We start from the raw sequence: 27936 nt of genomic DNA, 5'->3' as shown, positions 1-27936 counted from the left end.
CCCGTTTTGTCGCTGGGAAGTGAGGCTCAGTGTCACCCAGTGGTGACTTCCCCCCATGTCACTCAGACCCCTTCAACCCTGCGGGACATGATACAGCTCATTAGAGTTTCCTGAGCTCTTGATGTACACATATCATCTCTTGGGCTCACTTGAGGTTGGGGCAAAGGCTGGAGCAGATGAGGAGGCTTTGCTGCTGAGCACACAGCGAGGCAGAGAGGCTGTGGGGATTAGAGGGAGAGGCATGAGTAGAGGTGGGGGGCAGGCATGCAGCTTATAAAGATGAGGGAGTGTGTGAGTGTGCATCTGAGTGTAGGCGTGTGTGATGTGTATGTGATGAGTATGTGAGTGTGTTGCATGTGAGAGAGCGTGTGGGGTGTGTTGTGTGCGATGTGTTTGTTACTATGTGAGGTCTACGTGAGAGCATGTTTTGTGTGTGTGAGTGTGGTAGTAGTGTGTACACGAGTGTGCGTGGCATGTGTGTTGTGTGAGTTTGTAGAGGGCTGGGGATGGAGGAGGACAGAGCGCAGTCAGGGCTGTGGTGGAGAAGGGCTGGAGTGGATGGGGACGCTGGCTAAACCATGAAGAGAGGTGAATGCCATGCTGTGCGGTCTACGCTTCCTCCTGCCAGCAGGCCCTGGGGAGTTACTGAGGGCTCTCGAGGAGCTCTGGGCGGAGTGCTGACGGCTGACCTGGGAGGGGCTGCAGGCTCTGCAGGATGGAGGCCACAGCCATCTTCTTCTCCAGGGTGGTGTCGCTGAGGTACTCATGGTCCAGGAGGCTGAGCAGCCCTGTGAGCTCGGGGAGCAGCTGCTCCAGCACTGAGGAGGAAGGCCCATGGAGCATGGTCATGGCTCTATGTCCAGGATCTGGGCCCGCCCCCACCCTCCAGGACCCAGGGAAGCAGGGGCCAGAGGACGGGGCCCAGGGCAACAGGGAGACCTCGGAGGCCCTCACACAGCTGTCCCAGTGCTGGCCACCAGCCTCCCTGGGGAGAGCTCTGCTCAGTTAACTGTGACGTTTTTCCGGCCTCCCCACTGCCTCAGACCTCATCTGGGCTTGGCCTGAGGACTGAACCTCCCAGGTAGCCTGAGCAGAGGCACTTAGCCCTCTCTTTGTCCCAGCCTGCCCTCTGCTTTGCAGGCCTAGGGGTCCTTCCTCACTGCAGCTCGAGGGTCAGTGCAGGTCCCAGGCAGGAGCCCTGGCTGTCCAGGACACAAGGCAGGAAGGAAGCCTTCCTGTCCCATCAGTCCATACCCTTCAATCTCTGGAACCTTCTGTTTCCGGTGGCTTGACAGGAGCCAAACTAAACATTAACCCTTCCCACCCCTGGCCAAAAACTCTTGTTGCTCTTCTTTTTTCCACGCTACGCCAGTGTTTCTCAAACTTAAGTGTATATAGGAATTAGCGGGGGATCTTGTCAAAATGCAGATTCTGACTCAGGAGGTCTGGTATGGAGCCTGAGATTCTGCATTGCTGACAAGCTCCCAGCTAAAACTGATGATGCTGGTCTGAGACCACACGGAGCTGCAAAATCCTAGAGCACAGAGTCCTTTAAAAAGACTGGAGCATGCCGAGACCATGATGTCATCAATGTCTCCCTGTCCCAAAGCAGTATCTTGGGACTTGCTTTGCCTTAGAGCTGAAGACCAACTTCTTTACAGTAGTAGTATTGTCCTCCTTTGCAACTTGCCAATCACTTGTGCCTAATAATATGAGCTGACGTGTGTTGAATAAGTATTGCGAGCTGTGCTAAGTCCTTTCATACTTATTGTCTATATTTAAACCTCATAGCGTACATTTTATTATCTCCATTATATGGAGGACACAGCTACGGCTCAGAGAGGTTAAACAACTTCTCCAGCGCCACACAGCCAGCAGAGCTTCAACTGAATCTGGTTCCCTCACTCTATACTTTAAACCATGGCACTAGATCGCTTTGCAGTGTTTTATAGGATCCTACCAAGTTTTGAGATTGGTCCGATGATCACGCCCATTTTTTAGGTGAAGAAACTGAGGTTCAGAGAAGATAAGTAACTTGCTTGAAGTTACACAGACAAGCGGAAGAGCCAAGATTTAAGCCCCAGTCTGTTGACTCCCAGCTCCATGTGCTTCTCCCCACCAGGGCCCTCCTGAGGAAATGGTGAGACTCTGACTTGCAGCTACAGGTCTGGATGTGTAAGAGGGGCTGTAACATGGTGCGTAAGAGAATCAGTCCTGGAGCCAGATTTCCTGGGTTCACGTTCAGGCTCCATTATTCATCAGCTGTGGACCTTTGGCAAGTTACTTAACCTATGACTCAGTTTCCCGCTCTGTAAGGGGGTGAAATAACAGCACCGCCTCATAGTGTTGCTGTGAGGATTAATATTGCCATGTGTGGAAACTGCCTTGCCCCGAACATAGTAAATCTCACCGCAAGTCAGCTATGATTACTGTCATTATAGTATCTGCCATGCTGATCTGTGCTGTGAGATGTGAATATCTGTCTCCCTCAGGAAGAGGGAGAGGCCGTGAGGCTCTGGCAAGTGTGAACGGTACTATGAATCTCAGCTTTCTTAGCGTCTAGTATGGGGCCTGCTCAGAGTGGGTGCTCTGTGTATGTTCGATGAGAGAGGGAATGGAGAGATGACCACACTAGGACTTTTTTAAAAAATAGAAATTTTATGTACAGAGAGTGGCGCTTGTTGGAAAAATGTGATGTCGTAATCTCTCTGTGCCATTCCAACATCACCTCAAATTTGTTGGAAATGAGCTCAAGGCTGATACTGACAGCTACCACCTCGTGGGCTCTCTCTACCTCTGGGCCCTGAGGTAGGGGCTTTCCACACCATGTTTCATCTCATCCCCCCAACACGCCTGTGAGTAGGCCCTACTGGGACACCTGTTTTCTAGGAGATGACTTTGAGGCTGAGGGAAGCCGTGGGACAGTTGCACAGCTTGAAAGAGGAGGAGCCAGGCTGATCCCAAGTTTGCATGATTCCTGGAGCTGCTGTGTTGTACACCTCCAGGCCTCACTCCAGAGCCCACGTGAGGGGCCTCGAGGCCCTGCTCCCTCCAGGGCCGGAGCCCCTGCAGTGCCACTGGGCGAGGGTTCTGGAGGGACGGAGCTCTCTCTTTGAAGTAGGAAGTTATTTAAAATCATTTTAGCCAAGTTTTATCTGTTTTGTAGGAAATCTTTTCAAATGGAAACACAAACCTCTCTGGCACCAACAGACACACCAAAAGTTAGTTAACTGTATTCCAAAATATGTCCTGATTTACTCTAATTATGTGCCCGTCTGGCCACTTGGGGGAATTAGAAAATGAGTAAGATATTGTTCCAGTGGCATCCTCTCTCTCTCTCTCTCTCTCTCTCTCTCTCTCGTAATTACTCACCAGGGAGGCTGTGGAAAATGCTATTAAGGAAGGCACCAGAGGGTAACCATGGGAGCTTTCTTGTGGCCTGCAGCCATGGTTCATGTTTGAGAATCCACGACACTGCCCTGCTATCATTTAGGAGTGTCAAGGCTATAGGATGCAGTGGCCGTTTATCTCTCTAACCAGTGGTTCTGAAACTTTCTGGCCTCAGGATTCCTTTATACTTTTAACAATTATTGAAGACCCCCAAAGAGCTTTTGTTTTGTGTGGGTTATATCTATCAGTATTGAGTTTATTAACACTTAAAACTGAGAAAAACTTAAAACACAAATGTATATAGTCACACATCCCATTAACCTTCAGAGCTACCACATCATCACACATCATATAACCTTTGGAAAACTCTACTGTGTACCCGTAAGACAATGAGAGTGAAGAGGGCATATAAGGTCTTAGTACCATATAAAAGTAGGTTTGACCTTGGGGACCACTTGAAAACATCTTGGGGACCCCCCCAGGCATCCCTATCCCCAGCCATACCTTTCTGAGAATTGCTATCCTTCAATAAATGACCTCAGATTGCTAAGCTTTTTGTATTCCTTAAGTCAGTCAGTCTGTCTGTCTGTCTGTCTTTCCCTCCCTCCCTCCCTACCTGCTTCCCTTCCTTTCTTTCTTTTTTTTGGCTGTGAGGTTCCAAGGATTTCTTCTTGCTGCTATCAGCAAGTGCCTTGTGGGCAACACTCTGGCTTCTAAAAGCTCTCCTGCTTCTAAAGTAAGAATAATTAGTTTCTGAGTGAGTTCTCTGCATTTAAAAACATGAGTCTTAGTACCCAAGCTTTGTAACACCTTTTTTTTGTTTGTTTTTCCTGGTCCTTGGTGGGATTCCTAACATGGGCCCTTGACTTCTAAGTGTTTTTCATTTAACCGAGTTGCGATCACAAAAGTCCAAACAGAGCAAAGGAGGGAGCTGAGTAATCTGGGAGAAGCACATGGGGAGTGAGGAGCTGCCTGGTCCTAGTGGCACTGGTTTCTGCAGCCTGGGAACTGGGAGGCAGCAGGTGGCGGCAGGAGAGTTACATATTGATTCTAAAGTACAGTTGGCAGAGGGAGTGTGAGCCCTGGGAGAAAGCGCAGCTTGTAGCATTAATGGGCAAGAATCCTTCCTTGAGCTGAGCAGTTACCATTGTGCTGGGCAGTTAATGCACATTATCTCATTTAATTCTCACAAACCACATAAGTCTCTCTATGTTCTAAGTGGGAGGAAACGGAGGCTTAGAGAAGTGAGGTCACCCAGCCAGTACGCTGTAAGGCCAGGCTCTCTGACTTCAAAGCTTGCACCCCCGTGCCTGAATCCTCCACCAGAGGACTTGGGCTCAGAGAAGGGGAGGCCAGGTGGGGCAGGGAGGAGGCGGGCGGTCCCTCAAAGCCTGCCTGCTGAGCTGGGTCATGACTTCACTGGGGCTCCTGACCTGGAGGTCCTCTCACTGGATGGATTAGAGACCCTTATTGTGGGGCTGAAATCCTGCTCAGTGGGCCTTGCTCCACTGGGCCCATTGAACTTTAGAGCCCTAACTGTGTAGATCTCAGAGAAAAAAAACAAGTGACTCAAAGCTTATACCTGACTTACCAGCGGAATGTCATCCCAGGGACAAACTTATACATCATGGTTACAAGAAAGCTTCCAGCCAGCGCTCCACTCTTTATAAAGACAATACAGAACTCTCCAGCTAGCTTTCAGATGTGGTGAATACAGATGTGCCTTTGATGGCACCTTCGTCTTTAACACCAGAGAATTCAAACCACAGGGATTTAAACCATCACAGAATTTAATTTGGAGAGAAATCATATGCATATAATGATATAATGCTTATGACAAATGGTCATACCCTCTCCCAGGGGGTTTGCTAGAAGTGCAGATTCCTGGACCTCCTATCTGAGAGTCTGATTCAGTAGGCCCTGTACTGGGACCCAGGAATCTGCATTTTAATGAGTCCTCCAGGTGATTCCAAGGTTCAACCTCTGAAAAATACTCCACCAGAAAACAAACTAGAGGGCATGTCTGTGAACATAAAGAATGTGGGAAGACCTCCCTCATTCCTTAAAAAATTATCATTAGCTATCCCCTTCTGAAATAACTGAGAGTCAAGGTGGGAATAAGAGCCCCTACAGAAGATTGCAACTAGCTGGAATGTGGAGTCTTGCTTAGAAGAGCACAGTGATTAGGGCTTTGGGGTGAGACCTCTGTGAACTGGAATTCTTGTGCTGCCACTTCCGAGTTATACAAAGATGGGCACCTTAGAGAACTCTGAGCTGTGGTTTTCTCATCTGTAAAGTGAGAATAGGATCCCAGTCTCCTAGGCTGGGAGAACTAGGTTAGGTCATGCTTGCAAAGCACTTTGTTTGGTGCTGTGCCTGGAGCCAGCACTCATCAACGAGGCCGTATTATTGTTGTTGTTGCTGCTTCCTAATATTCCCCAGAACTATGCAAACTCCGCAGTATTGACCAGATAGTATTTAGCGACAGATCTGCTATAATTGTTGTAACAGGCTTTACGAGGGCATGTCTTAATCTGTGTTTCAATCATAGTAGATGCCCAACAAGCATCTATTTGTTGAACACAATATTTTGATGACCTAGTCCAACCCTCTAATTTTAAAGATGTGGAAAGTGAGGGTTCAAGAGGTTATTTGACTTAGCGACGGTCACACAACTAATTGAAAATGAGTATCTAGTGTTAAATTTACCCTAGGCTTGATGCTTAGATAAGTCACAGAAGAGTGGCTGAGAGCACAGGCTGTGCACAATCTGGGTCCCCCTCCCAGCTCTACCATTTTCCGCTGTGGGGAGATATCTTAACTTTCCTTAGCGTCCAGTTCTTCATCTGTAAACAGTGGGGGTAAAACAGTAGCTGCTGCACATGGTCACTGGAGAGATGAAGTAAAAAGATACATATGGTGCTCAGTGCACTCAACAGTGTTCCCTTCATTTGTATGTAATCCCCCAGCAGATTCAGGTGCGGTGCTAGGCACAAGGGAGGGGGGTTCCTGGGGCAAGAGGACATTGTGGGACTCTGTAAGCCCCACCACGTGGACTGTTCACAGCCCTGGGCCTGACACTGAGCGCAGGTGGTTATGGCGGTCAGCGGTGGTAGGGCCCTCTTCCTCAGAGTGCTCCCATCCCTGGGGCCCCCTCCATGCCACGTGGAGGGACAGCATCTTTCAGTTGGAGGGGCAATAATGCAACCCAGAATCCTGTCCCTGCCGTCCCCAGTCAGGAGAAATCTCCTTCACCAATTCCTACCCCACCCCCCTCCCACCTTTGCTCCTGGTCCAGGTCATCTCTGCTCTCTGCGGGCAGATAAGGGCATCAGGACAGGGCTGCCTGTTATGACTAGATTTTATTTAGAACCATGAATACATTTCACGGATCTTGTTTGGTTTAGTTGAGCCTTAGGGAGGTACAGTGAATTCCAGTGAGGAAAAACCAGGAAGAAATGGTCTAATCATTGTTTATAAGTCTTCACTCTTTTACCAAGTGGGATAGACAGGCACAGAAACCTAAGAGGGGTGATAGTTGTTCTCTGGGATGCAAAAAAGTTTGCCAAATAAAATTAGAAACCTACTTAAAAATATATCTAAGATTAGACCACTCTGTGCATATTGTTCCTGGTGAATACCCAGCTAAGACTAAGATCAGTTTTCTCTCTGCTCCTCCACCCTCCCCACCTAAGTGAAATCAACATGAGGTGGTAGAGAGCAGAAATTTAAGCCATAGACAAAAAGCACTGCCACTTGTTCTCAGGATCGCATCCCTGGTGCAGCCTAAGTGAAACCTTTAATCAAAAGGCCTTCATCACAGCCAGTATGGGTTCTAGTGCAAGGAAGGTCAGATTTATTTAGAGATCTCAAAGGTAATAAGTCTAATTTCCATGACAAAAGTCAAGTGAATAATTCATCTTCAGCAAACCACAGGAATAATAAACCCTGTTTGGGCTCCTACCAAGCTAGCCGGTGGGCACTTTGACTTGTGATCTCATTCCTGGGCACCTTTTAGTCTCTGGAGTTCACAAAAATTTTTGGAAACAGCTTGCAAGTTACAATTTCATTAAATGCAAAGCAGTAGGAGGAAACCAATTTCTCTTTTCCCCATTTCACTACTTGACAAGCCTCTTTAGGACAAAGATAACTCATCCTTCTTTGTTATCAAAGTCAGAGAAAATGCAACCAGCATGATTTAAAAATGGAAATAGGAAGAGTTGTCAGAATGTGGTTTTATGAAGGATATGCAATTTTTCTTTTGGTTCACTCAGATTTCCTTTCTCATTTCCCAACCGCAAAATAACCCAGTTTCCATCTCATAAGGGCTCCTTACTTGGAGAAAGAACCAGTGCATTACTTTAAATTTTTTTGATCATGATTTTAGAGATGACTTTTAGTATACTGTTTAAACAAGCTAGCACATTAATGAGGTATGACCTGTTATAGCACTGGGGCGGTAACTCACCTTGGAAAGGAAAGCAGTATACTTAGTAGGTGTGGTCTCAATAGTTGGGTAGGAGGAAGGAAGGAAAGAGGAGCCTTTTCTGTGGCTTCCAACCCTGCAGGCCCTTCCAGACAGACCTCCCTCCAGGCTGCTTTATGCTATGTTCCTCAGCCTCTTAACCCCAGGTCTTTGCATATGCTGTTCCCTCTTCCTGTCAGAATTCCCTTCTCCTGCTAACCAGTAATGGCCCCCTTCAGTCCTCTACTCACTCACGACTTCCTCACGGAAACCTTCCCTGTCTTCTTGACCACATACATTCCCTCTATTTTATGCTGACATAGCATCACTCTCCCTGTGGTACTTATCATGGTGAAATGTTATACTTTTCACTGGTCCTCCGGATCCCTGGATGCAAAACCCATGGATGCAGGACCCATGGGACTGACTGTGAGGGACTTGAGCATCCAAGGATTTTGGTAGCTGCGAGGGTCCTGGAACCAGTTCCCTGCAGATACCAAAGGATGGCTGTATTTAAATATGTATTTCTCTGATTAACGTCAGTTTCCCCCACTTGAGCCTTAACTCCTTGAGGGTAGGAATAGTGCCAGCGTTTTCTGGTGCCTGACACAGAATAAGTGCTTACGTATTTGTGGAATGAGTTAATTCTTGAAGCAAAGTTTTCCTAAGACTTGATAAAGTCTAACAGCTAGTTAATGTGATTTTAAAACCATGTCTGTCCTCATGGTGACTCAGGATAGTAAGAAGATGCTCAAAAAAAAAAAAAAAAACACAGGTAACAAAAAGCCCCAGGGCACAAAAGGGAGCAGAAGCCCAATTTCTCACGTGGCTAAGCTCCTCAAACCCTATTTGGTTGAACTTGTATCCCTTGTGTGAATATGGCTGCCAGTTGGTTTACTGATGGGTATTTTGTAATTGGTGGATTTTAACCCTAACAAATAAATAATAATAATTAACAATATATGAACTACTTGAGTTCAAGTCTTGTTCCCCATTTTCTAGCTGTGCACCTTTGGGACACTTATATAACTGCCTGGTGCACATCATTGGTGACCTATGAGCATTCTACCTCAGCAGTGGGAATGGGTCCTAGTACATGAGAATGTGCCTTAAACAGTGTCTGGCACATAGTAAGTACTCAATAAATATTAGCTATTTACATTACTCTTCCTTTACTATTATATGTCATACCTTGCTTTAAGAGATTTACATGTGTTATTTACATAATTTAATTATTAATGAAATCCATAATTTAATTCTCACAGGTGTGGGAACTGAGGAATGCAGAATGGGAAGAATACTGAGGCTACTTGGGGATGCCTCTCCCAGTGCTCCTTCAGGATGCTGCTTCCATCTATGTTAAGCCCTGGGTTAACTCTGCAGAGAGGCCCCCAGTCACACAGGTGAGGCTGGTGGGATTGCCCCTTCACTTTGTGGGTACAGAAATCTCTCCTTCCCCTGCCCACAGTCTCTTCCAAGTTACTGCGGATCTACCCATCTGGGGCCATGGAGATGTCTCACTTCCTTCCTCTGAATTTACAAGCACTTCTCTGAGTCCAAATGAAGGCCAAACAGTGGGCAGGACGTTGGAGGGGACCTCACTGGTTGGACTAGCATTGTTGATCACTAAAACAGACACTTCCTGTTGTCCCAGAGCATACAGGGAAGACCATGGTTCATGTGCGCTGGAAAAGAATGAAAAAGGAGCAGCAAAGAAACCCAGCTGCAAAGCCACTGCCTTGTGCTGACTGCTTTCCAGGAGTTAAATATAGCTCCAGTGTGAGGGAGGCAGAGGGGGTGGCGAGGTCACCTTGAAAGGCTTTTGTGTGTGTTAATTACAGCTTATGCAGGAAACTGAATATCCTTCATGCTGAAGAAAATAGTACGGTTTGACTCCCTGGGAGAGAAACCCAAAATCCTGAGGGAAGTGGTAAAGAAGAGTGGAAGATTTGGGATTTGGTAGGAGAGTATCTGGTTTGGGTTCTGACTCCTCCTACTTGCTAGTGTGGAATCTGGGGTAAGTCAGTCAGCCCCTCTGAGCATCATTCTCCTCTTCTGTTAAGAAGGGATTTAGAATCCCCATGTGCAGGTTTGTGGGAGGGGAAGCGGGGAATGGTGGGGTAAGAGTTTGTAAAACCGTAGGGATTTTTACTGGGGATGGACACGTTCCTCTGTAGCACAATTCTCTAATGTACTCGTTTCAGGAAAACAGGGAGGCAAGAGGTCAGGGAGGTTGCAGGTCAGTGGGGAAGCAGGTTGTGGGGATGTTTTGGGGTGACTCACTTCCTGGGAGTCAGGCCAGGGTGACAGGCTCAGGGAAACACCCTGCATCTTAATGGCCTTTTGAGCAGCAGCTCTGCCCAGGTCTTCTCATCCACCAGGACAGCTCTCGTTCTGGACACCTTGTTTCTCAGCCCTGGGCGGCCAGGGAAGCGGTAGCTCCCTCTCATCAGGACATTTCCAGACAGGAGGGGGTGGGGCAAGCCACCGACTTCCGAGGAAATAACTTTTGGCTGTGGGACTGGGCTCTCCCAGAATTGTTCCTTTGTGTGCAGATTCCTCCCTGTTTAGCTCACAAAGGAAATGGTTCCAGGAGGAAGTGGAAAACTGTGACACACACATGCTCACGCCTCACACACAAGATGGCAGCTGTTTCCATTTGCGGCAGTCCCTATCATCTCCTTCACTAAAAGGAGTGGCCTGGGATACCCAACGATAAAGGCAGGTAGTATTTTTGAGCTCTGAAGTGATGTTCCAGATGTTATGCTAAGCGTTTTGCATGGACTACCTCATTTAATTCTCATAATGGCCCTGTGAGGTAGTTGCTGTTCTTCACCCTCTGTTTTACACATGAACCAAATGAGGCTCAGAGAGGCACAGTTGTTTGTCTAAAGGCACATGGCAAGCAGAACCAAGATGCAAACCTAGACCTAAGTCTAAGGCCTAAACTTCCAGTTTCTGCATCATAATTCCTTCTTGCCGCCTTCTTCTAACAAAGGTTCCCTACCTCCAAAGCTTGATGGAACCAGCAGTGAGTCCCTCACAACCATTCCCCACTGGTGTCCATTCATAGGATGGGTGCCTGGTCTGAGGCCTAAATGGGGCTGGGCTTTCTGCTTCTGAGAAGTTTGAGTTTGAGGACCCATCTCACCAATAGCCTGGGACAGACATTGAAGATGTTTGGCTAGGGGTTTGTGAATAATGCACATAATAATAAAGATATCCAAGGATGGCAGTGAACATTTATTGAACACTTCTTACAGTCTGGGCTCTGGGCCTATCACTTTTATTTCTTTTTATAAATTAGGACTTCATGTGGACAAAACTTGGGTTAATCCTGATCCTTGCTTCATGAGACACTCATCATTGGTCCATGCATGCTCCACTTTTATTTAGTTATTTATTTATGTAATCAGTTATTTTTGCTAATGTAGTAAGTACCCACAAATCTACCATTCAAAGCAAAAGCCTGAATCCAGATGATATCATACATCTAACTATGATCCCATGCTTCTGCTTCCCCCTCCAACCTAACTGCCATCCTGAATGCTGTATTCAACACATCCTTGCTTTCCCTTGTAGATTACAACTAGATATACCCATACAAAATTTTAGTTGTTTTAAACTTTATTAAAAGGGCATAATGCTATATATAGGTAATCTTTTGTGACTTTTTTCTTTACCATGATACTGCTAAGGTTTCTCCATATCATTGCCCGTCATTGTGTTCATTCACTGTGCTGTATGATACTCCACTGTGGGAAGATTCTCCATGCCTAACACTCTGTGCCTATTACATTATTTAATCTTTGTAACAACCCCATGTGGTAGGAGCTCTTCTTATCACAGTTTTACTGACAAGAAACTGAGCCCTAGAGAGGCTAAAGAACTTGCTGTAGGTCATAGGTGCCAGGTTTGCATCTTTCTGGCCCCCACTGTATGTTGTGTTTTGGTGTAGAGGAGAAAACACAGGAACTAGAGCCAAAAGCCCCGGGCTCAAGGTCCAACTCCACACTTACTGGCTGTGTGGCCTTGGGCAAGTTGCCTCATGCCTCTGAGCCTCAATTTCCTCAGCATTAAAGTGGGGTGATGGTAACTGCCCTATCTACCTCTCAGGCCTGTTGTGAGACTCAAATCTTACAATGTCTGTGAAAAGTGACAGCACTCTGTAAACTGAAGTTTTGTAAATCGGTACATTGTGATTAATGATCTATGTGCCATCTGCTCCCCTCCCCACCAGTCAAACAAAAATAACCTGTGTAGGATTCAAGAGATGAGACTGAATAGCATCTATTCAGAAAGGCAAGGATTAGGTTGACAATCAGCCCACAGAAATCTTAGTGTGATTAAAGAATCAGAAAATCGTCAGTAGAGGCCTCAGGCTGCACTAATGGGAACAGAGTATGTATTTATCTTTGTTCTGTTTAGTGGAGTTTAAAAAATATTATCTTTCTTTTTTTTTGTTTTTTTTTTACTATTTCTTACCTATTTTCAATATATGAGGCCCTACCCCATTACTCTTTGCTTGTGGTGTTTCCTCTGCATGGCTTGTTCTCCAACCACTATCCCCTATTAGCTGTGTGACCCTGGGCAAGTTACTTCACTTCTCTGTGTCACCTCATCTGAATAATGGGGATAATAACAATACCTACACCTTACAGGGCTGCCATGAGGGTCCAGTGAGGTGTTATATGGACTGTTTAGAACAGTTCCTGACACATACAGAATTGACTATTATTATTATTTAAAATCTCCCCTACTCCCCCGAGAGTGCCCACTTATTTTTTGACAATTGGTTTAGAGGCCACTTCCTCCAGGAGGCCCATCCTGCCTTCCTGCACAGGTAAGGTCACCCTGTTATAGCCTCCAGAGCAGACAATTTGTTCAGCGTCCTCCATTAAAGTGTGAACAGTGAGAGTAGAGATGATGCCTGATTTAATATCTGCCACTGCTGCCCAGTGCCCAGTACCGTAATGGGCACATAGCAGGTACACTGCAGAGGGATTAACTAACAGCCCGAATTCAGAGGAACAACCACAGACGAAGGAGGGGGCTATTAATCCTGTCTATGACAACCATCTCCAAGAGCAGAAGGGCTCATGGGGATGGGGGAAAAGGGAAGGTGGGGCAGACTTGTTCTCTGGGGCTCTGGAGGGCAGTCCTGGAACAGTGGTGGCCACTTAAGACCACATTATTAGGTTCACTGTATATAGGAACTCTCCAGAAGTCTGAACTAAGAAGAGAGCCAGGTGGGCTGAGCCCAGGTGGACAGCGCCTTGGCAGGAATGTGGGGGTGTGTTAGTCGGTGGGTAACTGTGACACTGGGTGACTGGGGTGGGAAACATGCAGAATCACACCTGGGATTTGTCCTCCCTAGCCCAGAGACCCCAGGCAGGTGACGTCAGTTTTCTCATGTGTGAAGCAGAGGTAAGGAGAGCACTCATGTCAGAAGGTTGTGGTGAGCAGAAAGGGAGATAATGTATGACAAGTGTTAAGTTCTGTGCCAAGCACATATGAAACTTTCTGCAAAGGTTGGTTATTACTGTTAATGTTGTTGCTGTTGCTAGTAATCACAGGGAATTCAAGCATTACCCAGAGGTTAGTCTAGACATTCTAGATGGGAGGCTAAATGTTAGGCTCAGAATGGCCACCCTGACTGCTGCCCAGGTGGAAGGTCCACCCTCTTCCCTCTCTTCCTTCCTTCGCCTTGCCTGCAAAAGCCTTCCAGTGGTAACCTTGGATTATGTTCTGGTCCAGGCCCCTGTGAATGCAGCCCACAGAGAGCCCAGCCACCCCGGGCAGGCTTTGGGAGATGCCTAGGGTGATTCCTGCCTCCAGGGCTGGGGGTGGGATCAAGAAAATGATGGTTGAAGGTCCTGGGAAAGAATGTCTTGAGTCTTAAAGAACCCCAGACAGATGTCTCCTCTGCTCTCCCATTAGATCAACAATCCTATACACTTAACTCTATTTGAAAATGGACAGAGTGTGAAGTTCTATGTTTCCCTGTTCTTAAACATGAAGGTGAGTTAATCTTACACAATTTGCTGCTCACCTGCAGTATTTGCTGTAGTTCCTAACTGGTCTCCTCTGTTCAATCTCTCCCTTTCTACTCTGATGTGAGCTTTAATTGCCTCCAAATGGCAACACATAGCATAACCCCCTCCTGCTTGTACCTTGTCAATAGCTCCCCAGGGCCCAGACACCAGTTTCCTTTGTGACTCAGATGATGAAAGATCTTCACATGCTGCCTGTACTCCCTGTGGTTTATCGTCATTCCCTCTGTAATTCCATCCCTTCCCAGGATGGGCAGGCAAGAAGTGAAAGGGAAAGCATCAGAGAGAGAACTTGGAATCCATTCTGATTTTTTAAGAAAGGCGATCATTTATAGACCTGTAGTTTAAGCATTAACTTTTTTTTTTTTAATTGTATGCTTCCTGCATGCTGAGTGCTTTTCTTGCACAAATCCAATTATCCCCCATAGTAGACAGGAGATTGTTATCTCCATTTTTAGTTGAAGAAACTGAGACTAGGGATTAAGTGGAAGGAGTAGAGCTGGGATTCAAACCCTGGCAACCTGACACTGCAGCCAGTGCGCTCAGCTCCCACATTATGCTGCCTCTATTATTAGTTACCAATCACACTCTCAGTTATGGACCTGGAGGATAAGGCCCTACTTGAGGCTCCATTTTACCTCTACCTGCTTCTCTGGGCTGTAAGCATGCTGACCGTTTTGTGCCCTAAGCATGGCTTCTGTGCCTCTCTTCTTTCTACTCTGCCATTTTCTCCACCTGGAATGCTGTTCCCCCAGTGTTTCTGAGGTTCCTGGCTAGAAGGTGTTCCTTGAGTCTTCTGGGCCTTTATTTATTCTCTTTGATGGACACTGGCCAGAAATGACCTCATGTCACAGGAATTGGTGACAGAGTCTTAGTTTCTCTGCCTCACTAGGAGATTTGGGGGTGCAGGGACCCTACGCTTCCCCTCTGCTACTCCTTAGAGCTACAGCTGATTGCTGGCTGGAGGTGAGGAAATGCAATTGGTCCCTCCAGCTTCCCAGCACACTCCTAGATCAGTTTTCTTCTTGGTTCAAGTAAAGCTAAAATAAAATCCCCCTTGGTTTCATATCAGCTGGATCTGCTCTTTGCAAACCCTTCAACAAGAATGGGCAGGAAGAATAAATATTTATTCTATCTGACTCCATCTTCAAAAGAAAGCCTTAGTATAAATTATCATAATTTCTCCGTTCTAAGATTTCACTGATTTAAAGATATCTTATCTACTAAATAATAGCTTTTTGGAAAAAAAAATCAGAAAAATGAACAGATTAATATATCAAATTTAAGATATGTTCTGATTTAGAAAATATGTCTTGGTATCAATGAAATATTTTAAAAAATATGGTCCAATTCAATTTTGATTTTTTTTCTTTTGATTCTGGTGGTCTCAGAAAGAAGGCTCCAAGCCTTGACTAAATCACTGTGAAGCATGGGCAGATGTCAGCCATGTCCCAGCCCTGAACCCCTGGGGGTTGCTGGGTCAACAAGGGCATGGCAGACCAATCATATACCAATGGCAGCCCTGAGGCCCCCAAGGCCAGTGGACAGGTTTTCTCCCCAGCAGAACTATGTCCATGCTCTGCTGACACCTCATGACCACGTTAGTGGTTCTGGGGAAAGCTGACTAGGAGTCCATCATGTGATCTTGGGCAAGACACCGCCGCTTGAGCCTCAGTTTCCCCAGTTGTAAAGTGAGAGGCATAAGATTAGATAGGCGGTTTTCAAATGTTCTTCAGATGGAGCTTTGGGATCTGAGAGGCTTCTTTAGGGGCTGCCTTGGGAGTAGGAAGATGGAATGGACTGTACTCAGTATTTTCATTCCCACTTCCCCAGAGCAAGTCTTTGCTTAAGATTTTGTTTGCAAAAAGTAGTTTGAAAAGCACTGGTAAATGGCATTCTGGGGTCTTTCCAACATTAGTCTTGAATATATACTCTTGTATGATCTAAGGACAGTGCTTCATTCCTCAGCCTGGACACACCCTCACAATCCTTCTCACCAGTGCTCCAGGCAGACACTCCCAGACTCACTGCAGTTTAATCCAGGGGTTGGCAAGCTTTTTGTGTAAAGGACCAGATAGTAGCTATTTTAGGCTTTTCAGGCCACATGTGGGCGGGGCCTCTGTTGCAAATACTCAATCTGCTCTCATAGCAAGAAAGCAGCCATAGACAATACATAATGAATGCCCATGGCTGTGTGCCAGTAACACTTTATTTAAAAAAAGACGTGGTGGACTGGATTTGGTCTGCCAGCTGAGGTGTGCTGATACCTGTGCTATAATAAATACTTCAGCCTGACAGGTGAAGAAATTGAAGCCCAAGGAGGGGATTCAAGGAACTGGATTTGGTTGGAGCCCCCGTCCCCCGGACAGCGAGCATGCTTCCACCACTCCACACTGCTCACTTAGCCATGACCCTTACCCTGATGTGGATTGCGGGCATCTGAGATTACATGGTTGAGGGAATGGTGCCTGGAAAAGACACGTGCCCCACTTCTCCCTCTCAGGATATCAGTTTTCTCCTAGGTTCTTAGAGGGCTATAAAAAGCCCCTGAGCTTGCCTCCTGTGGGACGTGCTGTCGGTAAATTCCCCAGAGCTGGAATGACTGCAATGTGGTGCCACGTTCTGCCCCCTCTGCAGCCTGACAGCTGTGCAGGGAGAAGAATCAGGCCTGGCAGGCTCTGCCTCTCCATCCCCACTTGGGGTGTGGCTGGGATTCCCCGAGTGGAATTTTAGATGGAGGACAAACCCTGCCTGGGCCCTCCTGGGGCAGGCTCTTTGCCAGTTCCAGGAGGATGAGTGTTTCTTGAATTCTAAACACCAAAACTCCAAGGGCCACAGTGGGAAGAGTGTAAAGGGTAAGAAACAAAAATCTCACACTAGCTGCCTGGCCATACCATTCATTGATGGAGGGCGTCTATCCTGGAATTGTTTAGATCCCCTTTCCCTCCCATGCTTCCCACCTTGAAATCTTTACCTAGTAAGTCCTTGTGGCTTATCTGGCAAGTCCTTCACATAATTGACCTGGGAATGCCCCTCTCCACTGGAGAAGCAGTGGAGAGCAATGGTAAAGAATTTATGTTTGGAGGTGGGCAGGGCTGGGTAAATAAATTGACCTTTCTGAGCCTCAGTTTCTTCATCTGTAAAATGGGGATATTTTTAAAAATACATATACAACACATTTTAAAGTAGGTGCTGAAAATAAATTATAGTAAATAAACTTAAAATGCATCGGATGGCAAAGTCATGATGAACATTCCCATCGAATTCTGTTGGGAGGTGGTGGCGGTGAGACTGCAGGGCTCAGGGAAGATAAATATCACAAATGTATCCAAAGCTTCAAATTACCTATGCATTCACACACTGACATGGGCCACAAACATGCCTTCACAAGAACTGTACTTATTAGTCTACCACAGAACCAGATTTTGCCATAAACTACAAAATTTTTAATACAAAGTCGTATTTACATCTTTATAATTGATATACATGCCCTAGCCGTGATTTTAGAAAATAAAAGCTGCACTCTGTACAGACACTGTCCACTCACAACTGCTGGCAACATTTTTGGATGGAATTTCTCCCGCAGTAAAATTAATGGCATATTTTATGCACATGAAAGTCAAACTGCATCAACTTCATGATTGTTGAGAGAATTAAATGGCTCAATGTACATATGTAAACTGCCTGTCTCATGGTGAGCGCTCAGTTGGCTATTATTAAACATCTTCTATGTGCTAGACACTGGAAATGAGATGTAGAGACAGTCTCAGAGCACAGGTTTCACATACACACAGAGGAGGCATTTAAGTTAGTACAATACAATCTTCTAAAAGCTGAGACTGAGGAGGGTGGTGCTAACCCAAAGTCAGTGGGAAGGTTGAGGGATGATGTGGCAGGTAGTTTTCATGGAGGTGATGCTGAGTGGTCTCTTTCAGGGAGAGGGAATAGCAGAGTCATCTTTCTGAACCTCAGTTTTTACATCCAATGGGGAGAATGTCTCAGCTGACCCCTTCACAAGGCTTTTGCCAGAGTTAAGAAAAGAAGAGAAACTCAAGGCTGAAAGGGTTCCAGAGAAAGGATTTTAGTGGTCAATTCTGTTTGAATATCCCTGCTATTACACAGGTTCCTTCTGACCCAGAGTGACCCCCCTGTGGACGACTGCCGAGTGAGAGCATGTATGATTACCAGAGGTTGCCCAAGCTCCAAAGGAAGCACTCCATGATCAACAACCCTGACACTACGTGGAAATGGACACGACTGATGAATGTGAAAAGGTTTCTAGAACTTAAAAAGCTTTATAAAAAATGTATGTACTTATATTGCAGGAGTGAGTGGCTGAGCCAGCACTAGGACGTGGGATTTCTGCTTCTGTGTCCAGATCCATTTCCCAGCTGGCCCTGTGTGCTGGCACATTTATTGGAGGTTTGTCTTCTCAGGCTAGAGTTCACAGACCCTGGGAGTCCATGGCAGAGGGCAGGGTGGGGTTAGGGAAGAAGCCCTGAGAAAAATACAGTGTGTCTCTGGAAGTCCACTGCACAAAGATTTTTTGGGGGTGTTTGTTCAGTTATGTTATGGACGATAATAGAAATTTGTTTGACTTTAGATAAAATGAGACATTTCAAGCTTTTGGAAGACACTTCGGGTAACAGACCCAAACCCTAGAGTTTCACTTGGTTGAAAAGTGTGAAAGGCAGTGCTAGAGCAAGTAATGGAATCAAGCAAGGTGTTTGAGCAAGGTCAAGGGTTATGATAAACCAGTGCACTAGAACAGTGAGCATATCAGACTCACCTGAAGCTTTGCAAGAAGTACACATTCCCAAACCTCACTCCAGACCCACTGATCAGACCTCTGGGGGTATAGTTTCAGTAGGCTCCCTAGGAGATGATTCTGGGCCCAGCTGGATTTGAGAACCACTGCTTTAGACAATAGAGAGTGGTCCTTAAGGGAGGCTGGACATGCAAGAGTAGAAACAGGAAGCTCTTATAGGAGATGACAGGATATAGGAGAAGAAGCCATCCAGGATACGTTTTTCAATAACAGAATTAGGGGCGTGATTGCAGAAAGGATGAAAGCAAAGGAAACGATGAATAATGACGAAGTCTGTGTTTCTGTCCCCAAAATAGGAATCATTGAAATGGAAAATCCTGGAGCTGAAAGTGGCCGTATCCAACTCTACTCCGTGAATTTTGTATTTTTTCTTTTATTTATTCATCATCTTGACAGACATTTTTTGCGAATATACTACATGCAAAGCACTACATTAGGTGCTAGGAAAAGAACTGTGAACAAGGTAAGAAGGACCCTGCCCTCACAGAGCTCACATTAACAGCTAATTCATTCCCATAATTAATCATAACTGCAAAGATGGTAACCAATGAGACGTACAGAGTGCTAGGGTCGCCTGTAATGGGGGATGTAGCTTGGGAGACAGGGAAAGATTGTCTTGAGGAAGTAATGTTTGAGCAGATCGCTAAGGATGAGCAGGAAGGAGTTAACCAGGTGAAGGTACAAAGGCCAGTGTGAGGAGAGCCCATAGTAAGAGATGGGCAGGGGCCCAAAGTCAGTTGGTGACAGGCAGGGTGGGTCCTTGAGGGCCACCACCAGGACTGTAGTCTATATCTTAAGAACAATGAGAAACCATTAAAGAGTTTAAGTACGATCAGATCTACAGCTTTAAGTAACTGTCTTTAATTGCATCCTCTTCTTCCCAAATTCTACCCACAAGCATAGAAAATTCATAAGTCCCATTAAAAGCTATGATATATTACACATTTGAATAAAAGATGAATGCTTTAGGTTGAAGTATATACTCCTACAAGTCCTGTTCTCTGTAGTTTGCAAAAGGGTCATGCCTATGGAAACCTCTTGAATTGAGTGACAGTTGTTTTAACTTATATATTACTGTGATCCCCATAGGAGCCACTCTGGGGCTCCCTGATCTGTGGCCACTCAGCCTCTGCTTCATTACGTTCCTGGGCACCTCCTACTCTGTCATTGAATAGCTCTTTTCATTTGTACGCTTCTCCCAGATTGTGCCCCAATTGGTCTCTGTTTAACCTCTTGTATAGCCTTCTGGAGAGTCTTTCTATTACCTCTTCTACAGGACAGCTAGTTTGAGAACTGATCCCATGTACCCCCCTTCAAATTTAGTCTTATTCACAAACAGCCCCATTTCCTTCAATAGCTCCTCACGTGATTGTGTTGTTAACAGAAAAAGAGAAACAGGAAGGGTGATCTGATTTGGTGGTGAATAAGATGAGTTCAAAATTGGGTCACTTGGAGGTTGAGTTGACTTCCAAATGGAAACTTCCACAGGCAGGAGCCAGTGCAGGAGAGTGGAGCTCAACTCATGGCTGAAAATGGACATTAAGAGTAGATGTCATAATGGGGCTTGGTTGTCTACAGGTGTGAGTTTAGAGAGAGGGCTGAGGTGGTGGGGAGAGAGGGGCAAGAGCCATCAAAGAAGAAAAAGTGAGCTTAGAGAAAAGATGGGAAATAACAGTTAGTAAGCACTTATCATGGGCCAGGCGCTGGGTGCTGGGCAAATATTACCACGTTGCAGTCTCCCAGTTTTGGGTGTCATTCTTCTTGCTTTGCAGACTAGCAGAATAAGACTTAGTTGGGTCACTTGCCTTAGAGCAAGAGGAGCCCAGAGGCTATGAGCACCTATAACAGTGGGATTGGAGGTGGGAGAAGGAGAGGCAGAAAAGGCTTCTGGCAGAGGGATGGAGCAGTGGTTAACCTAGGTTTATTTGATTGCAAAATCCATGCTTTCTCCATCTTTGCAAATAGGAGATTCCATTTAGTAAAGAGTAGAGGGTCAGAGCTACAGAGAAGCCCAGAAGATGGGACTGGGAAGGGTGACAAATTAGACAAAATGGAAGCCGTTTGTGACCCTTGGATGTGGGCTTTCAGCAGAAGGTGTGACTGGAAGTGAGACTGCAGGGAGGGAAAGAAGTGTGTAGGAAGAAACAGGAAGCTGCAGTTTGTGTGTATGGTGGTGGGGTTTTATTTCTCTGTTCAATTGCAAGGTTTTTGTAGAAGGGTATGAGAAGCTAATGGTATCCAAAATCAGGGTTGTTTTTCCGAACCAAAGATCAGAATGAAATAATGATAGGCTCTTGGCAGAGAGTGGGAAGGGAAGAACTTACTCGGCAGGGTACTCACCCGTGTGAGAAGTGGGGTTTGAAACTGATAGTTGAGGGAGAGGCAGAAAAAACCCTTTGTGGGACAAGGGAGTGGAAGTGATGTCTAGTGCCAGCAGAAGCCTCTTCAGGGAAGAGACTAAAGTTAAATCCTATACATACACCCATTGCAGAGTGTGGCTAAAATCCAAGTAATTATATTTGATAAATGTAACATCTATCATCTACTGAATGTTTCCTAGGTGCTACCTTACATGCATTACCTTTTCCCATGACACTCCAAATGAAATGAAACTGACATTCAGAGAAATTAAGTAATTTATCCGATTCATACAAGATCATACAACTAGGAAGTCGTGGTCAAAGCCTAAATTTGTCCATTCTCTAAACGACTCAGCTCTACTGAGTCTCCAGGCTGACAAAGATGACCTTATGGAACATGTTTGGAGGGAAAACATGAATATGGGTGCGTGTTCCTTTTGGAAGAACAGTAATTGATAGGAGTAGGGAATGAACTCAGATTTCAGGGAAGAGGTATGGGAATTCACAGCCTTGGGGACAGAAGTTGGGCAATGAGTCATGGATGGGAGCTCATCATAGGAATGGCTATGGGCTACTTGGCCAATGGAAGCCACAGATAGGGAAGATGTGGTTTTCCTAGTGTAGATCTCAAAGCTGGTCCAACAAAGGCAAGACACGAGTAGGTCCTTCTAGCATCTCTTAAATAATAAAAATATCACTTAATTAAAAGCAGAGCTTCAGATTATGTCTTGAGTTGCCCAGGAGACAATATGATCTCCCAGAGAATATAATTCAGCAAAAGAAACTCCCATCTTGGGTTGAATGCAACTAGTTGAAAAAGAACTAGTTGTAAAGTAGAAAGGAAAGGAACTTTGGGGAAATTGATTGTTTCATATGAGCTAGGCATATCAGATACAACCTTGGACATTAAGAAGGTGTATTAAAAATTAGAGAAAATTTAGACGAAAGACTTTAAAGCAAAGATCACTCGGAAGACTAGAAAGTTCACAAAAGCAAAATTGTGAAGACACAACCATAGTCAGTAGGCAGGAATAAATAGAATAAATAAGAGAAAAAAGACACATTGGCCTTATGTATTAATATTTTATCAGTCACTCAGAAACGCCCATCAGATGGTTCAGTTATTGCACGTCAGAGATGGATTTCCGAGAGACAAGCACCATGAAGGAGCTCCAAGGATACAGAATTATGACATGGTCCCCGTCTTTGAGTTGTATACAAAATTGTCTAGCCCAGTTCTTAAAATGGAGTAGGGACTCAAAAAGTGTCCTCAGAGTCAGACCAGCTTGGGGCCAATAGAATTTTATTATGTTGAATCTGATTAATGAAAGACTGTAATTATTACAATAGCCAGCATTTATTGATTGGTTCTCATATGCTAGGCATTATTTGAAGTATTTTCCATATACTTAATATTTATAACAACCCCAAGAAGTAGGCATCATCAGTATCCATATTTTATCCTCATTAGAGGATAAAGAGTTAAGTTACTGGTCCTGTAGAAGGTGGTGGCCATAATCATTAGTCTATAGTGAAGGTGTTACCTTCACCAATGGCTGATTCTCTTTGAATGATATTCATGAATTGGGAAGTCCTGCTGGAAGGAATTTCATTATAATGTAAGTGGTTTCTGTGTCTGTTACTATGTTATATGAATCCTGCTTTACTCATGGGAAGACACATATCCTGTTAGACTAGAAATCCTACTTCCCAGGTTTGTTTTCATTCTCAAGTCAGTTGACTTTGATGACGAGCTTCTATGCTGTAATTGCTGCTGAAGATCTGAACGGTATAGTTGTGGCGTAATGGAGGTGCCTGGACCTGCAGCAGGAAGATTTGGCGTCCAAGCCCTACTCTAGGGCTTGGGCAGGTCACCTGCCACTATAGAGGCAGCCAGCAGCAAACTTAAGATCAGGACTTTGGTTCAAACCCAGCTCTGTCTCTCACATGGCGAGTGACTGTATAAGTTAATGTCAGTGACCTAATCCTGCTGTTATGGACTGAATTGTGTCCCCCACCCCCCCAACCCATACATTGAAGCCCTAACCCCCAGTGTGACTGCATTTGGAGATAGGGCCTTTAAGGAGGTAATTAAGGTTAAATGAGGTCATAAAGGTGGGCCCTAATCTAATAGGACTGATGCCCTTCTAAGAAGAGGAAGAGACACCAGAGATCTCTCTCTTTTTCTCTCTCTGTGTACAGGGAAGAGGCCATGTGAGGACACAGTGAGAAGGCAGCCATATACAAGCCTGGAAGAGAGGCTTCACCAGAAATCAACCTAGATGGCACCTTGATCTTGGACTTGAAGCTTCCTGAACTGTAAGGATATAATTTGTTGTTGGAGCCACCCGGTCTGTGGTATTTTGTTACGGCAGCCCTAGCTGACTAATACACTGCCAAGCCTGCTTTCCTGTGAGGTAGGGATTAATGATAGTACCTAGTCATAGCCCCATCCCATCGCTTTTTCCAAGAGAAGCCATGTAAAAAGCTGAGCATGTTGCCTGGCGCATGATAAGACCTTGATGATTTCAGTTGTTAACTGTTACTAATAGTGAAGTGTGGTTTCCTTCCCTGGGCACGACAGTCTCACTCCCGACGTGGTCGGTATGGGGCTGAAATGAGACCTGTGCTTCTTAAAATTTCCCTGGCAACAGAAGAGAGTGCTCACACCCTCCTGGAGATATGGGCACAAGAAGGAATTTCCACTGGAATGATTTGTGAAGACTCTCACATTTTATCTTAAAAACCCACACAGATTTTGCATCCTAGTTCATATATAGTTTTAATTCATACAGTGTTTGCAGTAGTTTCTCAGGGCAGACAGCTGAGGATCTAGACAGATGACCTGGTCCTGTGTGCCTCATCCACTTCACTCGCATTTGAGAAGGCCTTTGCAAGTCACAAAGAACTGTTCTGATGTGAGGATTTTGTGGTATGTATTTTTAAAAATCAGCATTACCATTAATCAACTTGGGGTACACTATAAAGTGTGTTTCATATTACTAATGAACTACTTGAACCACCGTTAGTGAGCTCCTACTGTGTGCCAGGCATTGGTGTCAGCAGGGTGACCACTCAGATCCACTCCCAACCTTCCGGAAGCTTACATTCTGTCAGGGTAGGTTGACACTAAACACATAGTCGGATAACTGACTCTTAGAGTAATGGCACATCGTGACAAGGGCTAGGAAGGGGAAGGAAAGTAGGCTAGGAAAGCCCGCAGCAGGGGAGAAGGTCAGAGCCCTAGAGCATTCTGAGTACTAATAGATTCCCGGGAAGTCTGGCTTCCTAGGAAGAGTGGTCTGGAAGCAGCCCTCTTGAGTGAGGCATCAGTTATTAAGCATTTTAAACTGAGTGAGTTATGATCACTCATGGTCTGTCAAAGCTCCAGGTGGTCTGTTTTCCACAGCTCCAGGTAGGCTAGTTATGGGGATTTTGTACTGGGGACAGGGTGGTATTTGGCAACTTGTGGGGTGTGATGGGGTGAAGGGCAGTGCTCTTTGCTTTAAATGTACAATGTGGGAGGTGGGGACAGGGGCCTGAGGGATATTAGAGGTGCCTCTTCTCTCTTTTCTTTTTCCTCCCTGGCGAGTGCATATGCTCTTTGCAGACTTGTCCAGGAGTCAGTTAACAGGTGAGAACTGCTTTACAGATCACAGCCTCGGTCCCCAAAGAGCCAAACGGAAGCCCCCTCCATTTTTTCCTGCCCTTCCAGCTCCTAATAGAGGGTGGATGCAGCATTTTGTGTGTTGGAGATGGTGTGGGTGGGGAAGTTGTCCCCAGCACCTTGACCTGGAAGTCTGGGGTCCCCTGTAGCCCTCTGAACTCTGGCTTTACCCGTAACAGGGGTGCAGGGAGGTTACCCCGACACCTGCTCTTCTCATCCCTGCCCCCAGTGCCCTTCCTAATTGCTTCCACACCCCTGGCCACTCCTTTTTTTCCCCTTGGAGGCCTTAGCACAGCAAACAGGCAGATGGAGGAAGGGTGTAAGATTGTTGTAGGGAAGGGGAGGAATTTTCCATTAATAATAATAATAATAACAAGAATAATAATGCTTCTCATGTTGGCACAGCACTCGCCAGTTTACCAAGTGCATTCACACCTGTGATCTCCTTCGATTCCAGAGATGGGAAGTTACGACACTGGTGTTCTGGTTGTCAGCCTTTGACACTGCCCCCATGTTCAAGCAGGCCACTTTTTTTACAGACATGAGCCCATTGAGGTGTCCAGGCCTTTACTTAAGCACAGGCCCCAATGAATGCCCCCCATAAATGCCCTCTCTTTGCTCCTGTCAATTGCAGTTTCAACCAGCCCCCACCATGTCTGTGAAACTTTATCAAATACTCTCCCCTCCTGAAAAAGAGTCCAAGCAAGAAGGGGTCTCAGAGACCGTGTGGTCTAACCTCGTCACTAGCCCAGAGAGAAACAGGGTAGGTTAAGGTCACACAGCTTGTCAGGAACAGAGCCAGGGCTTGGACACCCATGTGCCTCCCACACGCACTCCTGCAGCTCCTCCTCCCGATACCCTGGGTAGCTGCACACTTCGGTCTCCTGGGGCTTCTCAGCGTGCGAACAGTAGGGGCTTCACATGTCCGGTGGTTTTCACGAGTGTGACTCCTTAGCCCTATTTTACTTTCGGTGGGGGTTGGGGGGGAGGTGGGATGGGGTCAGAGGAGCTCGCCGTCCTCAGGAATCCTGGGGGGGATTCTTTTATGAAGTTAAAACTCCAAGTGTATGAAAACGCTGGTTTCACAAACAGGAGGCGACTCAGCTCCGGGACAAGTCCCTAACAGACGAGTCCCTAACAGACCCCTAGCTGCCCTGGCCCAGGAGGCACCTGTACCCACAGCGCCCGGCCTTCGACCCCCCTACGCGCTCCACGCGCCCACGCGCCCACGCTCCTCGCCCCGGCCCCACCGCGCGTCTCTCCCTCGTCCTCTCTGGCCTCTAGATCGCTCGGTTCTCCCCTCCCCACCAAGCAACAAGTGTGGGCACCGCTTTTCTTCTTACCGCGGCCTCGGTCCATGGCGCCGGCGATCGGTCGCTCGGAGCAGGGCGCGGTGCCTCCGGCGGGGCCGGCGGCTGCGGGCGTGCGGAGCTCTCCAGTCCCGCCCGCTGGAGCGCCCTCCGTGCGTCCCCTCCCCCGACAGGATGCTCGCCCAGCGCCCCCGCCCGCCCTCGCCTGCCCCTGCACGCTGCTCCCGGAATAGACCCGGAGCCCGCCTCGCCCCCTGGGCCGCCAGTGTCCCTTGTCCCGCACACGCTCCGCGCCATGCCCTGCCTTTTGCAAGTCCTCATGCCCCTCCGTGAGGGGCTAGAGGACCCACATCCCAGTTCACACGCTTTCTTTCGTACCCGCGCCCGTGCGTCCCACCCCCACCCAGACCAAGGCGTTGTTCAGCTCTGCTTGCATTCCGCTAGTGACGAGGGGCTTACTACTGCACTTCCCAGCCCGGTCCATTTTCAGATTGTACAGACTGTTAGAACCTGTTTTTCAGCAATGGAATCAAAATCTCTTTCCCTGCCGCTGCCACCCATTTCCTGGCTTTTGGTTTATCTTCTCCATTAAACAGGTCTTTCCTGGGCACCTTCTAGAGCGAGACAGTGGACCAAACTCTATGCTGGTACAATGTCAATAATGGTGTAAAAGAGGAGTGAAGTAATAAAAGATCTTTAAAAAATAAAACCACCTAGGAAAAGGAGAGAAAGAGAGAATTGCTAAAAGGTGGGCAATGGCTTGGGACACATCCAACTTTCGAGGTTCCCTGTGCACTAAAACGTGAAGAATGCCAACACAGAGTGATAAAAATTGTGGAAATGAACACTTTTTTAGCATACAAATGCAGTGCAATGTTAAGTGTGCTCTTCCCAAAGTAATTACAGGATGTAGAAAAAATATTGCTATGGCCAGTGTGGTCAGGAATGGGATTTAAGTTTAAAGTTGTATGAAGAATGTCAACATCTTTCATCCTATTAGTGTGTCTCTGTGTAAGTAGGTCCAAACCGTTTATAGACAATATGAAATGTCTAAATTTAAGACCCTTCATGAAGTGAAGTCTAGACCTAGTTCTCCTTCTAGACACTCCTCCTCCCCAAGATAGGCCAGGTCACAGTTTGAAGTTTTGGCTAGGCCACTCCTTTACTTAGAACATTCTGGCATTGGGACCATCTTGTGCAAAGGCACAAGGAAGGACTTGGGAAAAAGCATCCTGTGTTTTCCTGGCCTGGGACTATTTCCTCCATTGCTTTGATGGGCAAGTTGAAATTAGCCCTGGCTTTGCCAGATTGCATCAGTAGTTTGTTTAGTATATCTGTGTATGAGCACAGAGGAAATACGGTGTAGTGAAAAAACAACGGGATTGGAGTCTGAAAACTTGTGTGTGAGCTCTTGCTCTTCTAATTACTAAGTGTTCAACTTTAAGCCTATGAGGTTTGCTTGCTCATCTGTGCTGTGGGAAACCTCATACTGACCTCACAAGGCTGTTAGGAGGGCAAATGAAATGATGGTACAAACCCACTTTGTAAACCGTAAATAGCTGTGAGCCGTTATTGTTTGCCAATTCCTCTTTGTTCCTGCCCACTTTTCCAATTTGAAAAGGTCAGTTTAAATTCTAAAGCAGACAACCAACGATTTACAAGTGGGTTAACTTCTAAAAGTTCACTGTTTGAATTCTGAAACACTTGGAAACAAGGCTATAAATTGTAGTCAGGTTTCCAGGCTAGCCCATTTATACTTTAAAAAGCATAATATTTCACTTGAAGTAAATTTTAAAAATATGTAAAACGTAACTGTTGCAAGAACAGATGGAGGCTTAGAACTTTTAGAAACTTTAAGAAACT

At 46.1% G+C, this 27936-nt stretch overlaps 1 protein-coding gene and 1 long non-coding RNA gene across 7 annotated transcripts in view; one reads left to right on the top strand and one right to left on the bottom strand.

The window, feature by feature from the left end:
* The window catches only part of AFAP1L1 (actin filament associated protein 1 like 1), a 72090-nt gene extending 45860 nt beyond the window's left edge, over positions 1-26230 (bottom strand). For 3 of the 4 annotated variants that reach the window (XM_059917443.1, XM_059917444.1, XM_059917445.1), the window contains exons 1-2: positions 26107-26230; positions 690-818 (exon numbers count right to left, since the gene is read on the bottom strand). In XM_059917443.1, the coding sequence (XP_059773426.1) occupies positions 690-818; positions 26107-26122 (145 nt within the window). In that variant the 5' untranslated portion in view covers positions 26123-26230. The remainder of the gene's footprint in view (positions 1-689; positions 819-26106) is intronic. The other variant, XM_059917446.1, reaches the window with a different exon arrangement.
* Positions 1-27936, top strand: part of LOC132362623 (uncharacterized) — a 128942-nt gene that overhangs the window by 48138 nt on the left and 52868 nt on the right. For all 3 annotated transcript variants that reach the window (XR_009502425.1, XR_009502426.1, XR_009502424.1), the window contains exons 3-6: positions 9121-9258; positions 18031-18182; positions 19033-19199; positions 23299-23415. This is a non-coding gene — a long non-coding RNA (uncharacterized LOC132362623). The remainder of the gene's footprint in view (positions 1-9120; positions 9259-18030; positions 18183-19032; positions 19200-23298; positions 23416-27936) is intronic.

The sequence above is a fragment of the Balaenoptera ricei genome, chromosome 3, assembly GCF_028023285.1.
Source record: "Balaenoptera ricei isolate mBalRic1 chromosome 3, mBalRic1.hap2, whole genome shotgun sequence".
Classification (NCBI taxonomy): Eukaryota; Metazoa; Chordata; class Mammalia; order Artiodactyla; family Balaenopteridae; genus Balaenoptera; species Balaenoptera ricei.
The sequence above is the reverse complement of the archived record's forward strand: the minus strand, read 5'-3'. Positions and strand labels throughout refer to the sequence as shown.